The sequence below is a fragment of the Battus philenor genome, unplaced genomic scaffold (genome assembly GCF_028537555.1).
Source record: "Battus philenor isolate CCGP_79_NKW_IND1 unplaced genomic scaffold, ilBatPhil1.0.hap1 SCAF_9, whole genome shotgun sequence".
In the NCBI taxonomy this organism is placed as follows: domain Eukaryota; kingdom Metazoa; phylum Arthropoda; class Insecta; order Lepidoptera; family Papilionidae; genus Battus; species Battus philenor.
This window is the reverse complement of record NW_027181759.1, coordinates 11,640,851-11,646,861: the sequence shown is the minus strand read 5'-3', so window position 1 is coordinate 11,646,861 and position 6,011 is coordinate 11,640,851. Positions and strand designations below refer to the sequence as shown.

At 36.5% G+C, this 6,011-nt stretch overlaps 2 protein-coding genes across 3 annotated transcripts in view; both read right to left on the bottom strand.

The window, feature by feature from the left end:
- Positions 1–923: 923 nt before the first annotated feature.
- LOC137932205 (uncharacterized) lies at positions 924–2,477 on the bottom strand. The gene has a single exon (XM_068775806.1). The coding sequence runs from the start codon at positions 2,475–2,477 to the stop codon at positions 1,851–1,853; it is 627 nt and encodes a 208-aa protein (XP_068631907.1). The 3' UTR covers positions 924–1,850.
- A 12-nt stretch (positions 2,478–2,489) lies between these two features.
- LOC137932204 (transmembrane protein 178B) overlaps positions 2,490–6,011 on the bottom strand; it is a 56,809-nt gene continuing 53,287 nt past the window's right edge. The window contains exons 5-7 of one of the 2 annotated variants that reach the window (XM_068775805.1): positions 4,664–4,761; positions 3,707–3,872; positions 2,490–2,596 (exon numbers count right to left, since the gene is read on the bottom strand). In XM_068775805.1, coding sequence (XP_068631906.1) covers positions 2,490–2,596; positions 3,707–3,872; positions 4,664–4,761 — 371 coding nt within the window. Of the gene's footprint in view, positions 2,597–2,815; positions 2,982–3,706; positions 3,873–4,663; positions 4,762–6,011 lie in introns of both variants that reach the window. The other variant, XM_068775804.1, reaches the window with a different exon arrangement.

Genomic DNA, 6,011 nt, shown 5'->3' with positions numbered 1-6,011 from the left:
CGCCATATTAAATATTTTTGTACAAAAGTTTTTTAATAAACATTATATATATTGCAGATTTGTGTTTTTTATTTAAATTTTTATTTATTCCTTAATTTTAAGGATCTACTTCCTTTAACTCTTTCCTTACCGCAGTCCGTTCCGCTGAAGTGACGCCACTGAATCGGGCATGTGCGCCGCGAAGTACGGACTTCCAAAGAATTGTTTTCGACTAAAAGAGTATTCAATAACAATGCACATAAGGAACGGCAAATGGATGCCACCTAACTCTGACGCTGGTACACACAAGGCGTCCAGTGGATGCCGGCCTACCCCGGCGCTGCTAACGAGAGGTTTATATCGTTTCTACTATTCATAAAAATATATTACAACGTTATATTAATTTAATAATTGTTTTATACCGAGACAAATGATCAAATTACAATTTACTTATTAATTGTTCAGTTTTCAAAAGGCGCCGTCGCATACAGATAATATATTGATCCTCAAGCGTTATCGTGTTAGAGTCAGCTGGTCTTTGCCGGAATTAAAGTCAATACAAAATCAGAGCAATGTCATAAATGTTTCATATGAATTTTTTATCCCATGTCATTTTTATAATGTGTTGGTTAGTTGTCTTTAAACGATGGTGGTGATAAAGCGGGTAATTTATTATCTTATTACATAATAAAAGCCTAAGGGTGATCATTACTCGCCAAAATACTATTATCATCTTTTGACCACTGATTTCGAAATTCGTATTCATTTCTAACCTCTAGATAACTAAGGTGACCATGATTTAGTAGTGCGGACTTTTTAGTCAGATAAACTTCAAATACATCTTTTCGATGTCTATGTAAAAAAATTATGTTATGTTGGTTAGTTATAAAAGGCAAATAAATTATTATTGGGAAAAAGAGATTGGTTACAAGAAAACGAACGGAAATTTTTACAATTTTTATTTCAGCAATTTTAAATACAAATTCGAGTTGAATATGGTAAAAAAAACACCTTCGTTGTTCCAATACATAATCATACATTTACAAAATACCTATAATATATTTATTTCGACTAATTCGATGAAGTGTTGATTACAATAAAAACAGTGTACAATAATATAGTGGAAGGACGGACATCGATCCTCAGTCAGTTTACGTACCTCGTATACCGTAGCGGTAAACATTCAAATATATCAAAACCACCGATATTATTTACCAGACGCACTAAAAATGCGGCTCTTGAATCCAATAGACATATTTAATAGAATACATATTGAACTAAAATTATCTAAACTATTTAAGGATATGTATATTCTAAAAAATATTGTAATAGAGTGAGCATTTATATTTCCGAAAGGCACTATCCGAATTACATTCCACATTCACCCGTTACACTCAAATGAAGATACCGTGATATCTTACAAAGATCTTAAGCTAAAATATTTTGTTTTCGCGATACACTTATGGCGGAGTCGAGTGGAAATCGACTTACTCCTAAATTAAAAGTACCCTACGTCGACAATTACACCTCGTTACATTTTACATTAACAACTAAATTCTTGGAGATATTTGTTCGAAATTGATACGTCTCAATCGGAAAAATTGAAAGGTCCGGTGCTGTTAAGAGTTTCGTAAAGCCGTGCCACAGAAGTCAAGTCGAAGGTCCGTTCAAAAGCAGTTCACTTCAAACGGACCTTCGTCTAGACCGTTATAAAAACGTGCCAATGAGTAAGTCATTCGTTGAACCAGATTCGGGCCGCCCATATGAAAGCAATGATTGTGTTTTCACAAGTGAGTTGTAGTTAATATGGGCGTACACTGTACGGCATTCGATCGAAACTCATAACATATGTTCGTTTAACAACCGCGCGTTTAGTACATGAACGCTAGAAACAAATTGTTGGGTTTGGACACCTTCCGCTTGTCCCTGTTGCACTTGCGCTTGTAACGGTCGAGTCTGCAACCGTCATCAAGGTAGTAAGAGTATTCGGGGTAGGGGATGTAGGCCCCGGTGATGGGGTCTAAAGGTACCATGATGGGTAAGTCCGTCATGGAAGCGGGGCGGTCGTACGACGACGATGAATCGTAAGCTTTAGGGTCCGCGTACTGAGGGCTGCTGCTGACTGCGGCAGGGTTCTCGGTGTCGTGGCTCTGGTTGCAGACGGGCACGCTGCGACTCGTGTCAGCCGATACGTTGGACAGCGACCGCACCATCGGCCGCGTAGACGAGAAGTCCGTGGATACCTGCATACTTTTGGACCTGGGCCGTAATGTTTGCGGGGGTGTTTCGTCTATTCTCGAGAGAGTATGCCGCCTGACGGGACGGTAGACGTTCTTATCGCCGAGCTTGGGTCGTTTAATTTTACGGTGGGAGTTGTACGTCTCTAATGAAAAGATGGAATAGGGTTTGTATTGAACGCCGTTATGGGGGGAAGGGTTTCGCGCGGGTGCCTGGGGTGCGGGCGGGTTGGCGAAGTTTGCCGCCACAATGTCCCTCATCTGGTCGCATGCTCAGAAGTTGTACGGCCCATACTGAGAGCCGTGTGTATAGTAAGGTCCAGGGTACGCTTGGGGTGGAGGGTACCCAGCGTACGCGTACTGCTGTTTTTGTGGGTACACTGCAAACACATCGACAGGTCAGAAAGAATGTTTAATTTTAGAAAATAATATTAAAAGTTTAACAAATTCGTTAAACTGCATGCACCCTTTAAGCGAGTTAGCAAAGGTTCGTGTATATTTACATTTATTTTCGCGCAAATTTAAAAATGATGTACAAATTATATATTAAAAACATGAATTTTCCTGTAAATATGAATGTAATGATGAAAGCTGTTTACCAGGCATGAGATACTGCATATTAAGAGCCTCCTCTCTTTCTCGCTCGCCGCGCAAGCAAATGGCGGCCGATGAAAACAAAATGGCCGACAGCAGCGACAGACCGACGCCACACCACGCGACTATGTACGACCAATCGTACCAAACGCGAACATTATCTCGCAATATCTGGTTTATACCATGATATGCAGCATCGAGATTTGATATGATAGTATAATGTGTAGAGTATATTCGTTCACAAAGTTGCGTGTATATGTACAGGCATGTTTGTGTTGAGGTTATATCGGACGGGTTGTTTAATTCATTCGTTTATGTACAATCCAACGAAGGACGTTAGTGTTATTTGTAAGTAGGTAGGAAGCATGTTAGTTTTGCATTGGCGTAAACCAGATATATTAAGATACAGCGCGATTATTTATATGGCGTTAATAGATCGTACATCGGTCGTTTCGTTATACGCAGTAGCCACGTTTCATAGAAACATGAAAAGAAAGAGAAAAGCATTTTGTTAGTCTGAGATATTAAAACATCTCATTCAAATGACGTTATAATTGTAATTTCAATATAAGATGTTTTGAACTTATAAGAAGAAAGTATATTATGAACTTTTGTACATAAAAATATTAAGTATGTAATAATTATTACATATTTTAAAGTTTTATATTTAGGTGATCATTATACAATACAATAATAAAATCAACATGAATATTCAGAATATAAATACACTATGAAAATAAATTACACATCGAAGGGTTGGTAAAATGTACAGAAGTCCTCCAGAACCTGAAAACAGCCAAAACAAAATCCAAAACCATTAAGCGTTAATCAACCACCGACGCATTCCTCGACAAGATGGCGGACGCCACAAAATGGCGGCGACGTGGCGCGCTAACCTGGCATTATGTACTGCACGTTATTCTGTTGTTCGCGACGTTTCTCTTTGCTCAGGCAAATGGCGGCCGAGAAGAATAGTATGGAGCTTCCGAAGGAGACACCGACGGCTAACCAAGCGAGTATGTACGACCAGTCGTACCAAATCGCGGAGTTGTCTTTTAATACCTGTATCGAGTTGTGTTACACATGTTTCTTGTTAATCGTTTATTCAATTTTCTTACGCAACCTAACTTTTATACTCAAACAATAACAAGTATACTTATACATAAACCTGTTTTGTGTATATATAACTTTCATTTTCTTAATCATTTAATTTTTTAACCTGCTACACTGATTATCAATATTCTAATCTTTTTTTTCTTAGTTACAACTAATTTTGAAAATAAGAAATTTCTATTTAGTAAAACATTTCCGAAAAACGATATTGGTTTCAAAATAAAAATGTAAGCTCTTAATGATTGATATACACATAAATCATTTACCATTGAATTCAATATAATTATCATACTAAAGAAAGATAAATATTATTAAGAGAAATTGAATGCCAGGTTTCAGCAGCTTTTATTTTATGACGTCTATATTCATTTTAACTATAGGACTTCACAACAGGACGTAAGCCATGAACATATCTTTTCAATACAATCTGTTGGGAGCACTGCATCCAGCGAGATTCTTAGCACCACTTGCTGCGTCGCAATCAAGGCTACTACCCCGCTAGGCTGCTACCACGTCAAGAACAGAAGAATTGCTTGGGACGGGCGCTGGTCTTTTTGTTAATCATAAAGGAGTGTGTTGATTCTCGCCACGCATGGCATGCGGATTGGCGAGCGAAGTTTCATTATTTCAAATATGTTCAAGAGATGCAGCTGCCCATCGTCCGTAAATATTCTTTCTATAAACCGGCTCTTGAGGTAAAAACGGGAGGAAAAGGTGGGGACTTTTATTAAGTAACTTACATTGGGCCACTGCTGATAGTATTCCTCACCAACAACCTTCTCCTTTTCGTAAAACTCCACTCCGTGCCACAAGGCCATCGCACCAGCTGACAGCAGACCTGAAATACCAAAGCAATTTTGTTATTCATGACGTCATTGTTTAAGGATTTTTAAATACTATTTTATGTAAAAAAAATTAAGACACTTCTTTAACACTTTTACCGTGCTACTCATTATCGAACCATGTATTATGATTACTGTTTAAAACATTATTCCATTATATTAATATGCAGACTGATTGGGTATAGGTGTAATTTGCTGTCAATTAATATATGGTACACCTTAACCAAATATAAATGTTTTATGAAATATTAATAATATTGTAAAAAAAGCATTTTTAAGTTTCTTATTACCATATAAAGAAAATTATTATTGTTAACAATCTATCGCATTCCAATAGTTTCAGATTGATCACTTATGTATGAAGACTGGAATTAGGTATAAAAGCTATAAAGCATTTTAGTGACAAATAAGCTATACCATTATCACTCTACATATAGCATGTAATACGTAAGTTTCAGGATGAATAAAAATATTCGGTAAATTGTTTTTGTTAGACATTCGCCCACAACGATCTCCAAAGTAATAAACTAATGTTAATAGCATACATAGATTAGCATATACATAATGAAAAAGCGTCAATACATTTTACTAAAGGGTTGCAGGATGTTGATACTTGGCAATCTCCCATAAAATATTACATTGTAATGACTTGGCTAAAGTTCAAATAAGAGCGAATTACAGATAACAATTATAACGTAGCATAATAATGAATCAGACAAAATAATTTACTGACTCAAGCTGAGATTTTAAGTACAATCTTGCTTATTGTTATCCTGTATAAGTTAGTTTTCAACAACTTTATTTGCTGAATATTCGAGAAATTTTGTTCAAGAAATTTTGTTCTTAAAAACAATATCTGCAAGTCGCAAAAGTTTAGATGGATTTAAAAGAATGACAAACACCAAGACTGTAAACACACAATCTCCAAGTGTCTCAGCAACTAAAAAAGACTCCGAGCAAGACACAAGAAGAGGTTGCCGGAATGTGTAGAGGAAAACACAGGAGTAGAAGAAAGAAATTTTGGCAATGAAGATAGAAGGATAGAAAGCGACAGAAGAGGATCGTAGAAGAGATCAAGACTCATAAAGAGTTGTAACTATAATATATATAGAAAGAAGAAGAAAAAAGCTTTATTTTTTAACAAATTTGGAAATCACTGATATATGGTATAAAAAGGAAACTACAAGTCAAACTTACACGATAAAGTAATTTTTAAAAGTCTGGTGGTAATTGGCTTTATTGACAA

What these genes read in the sequence shown, in the direction of transcription:
- LOC137932205 (XM_068775806.1), bottom strand. Translation starts at nt 2,477, where the DNA reads ATGAGGGACATTGTGGCGGCAAACTTCGCCAACCCGCCCGCACCCCAG.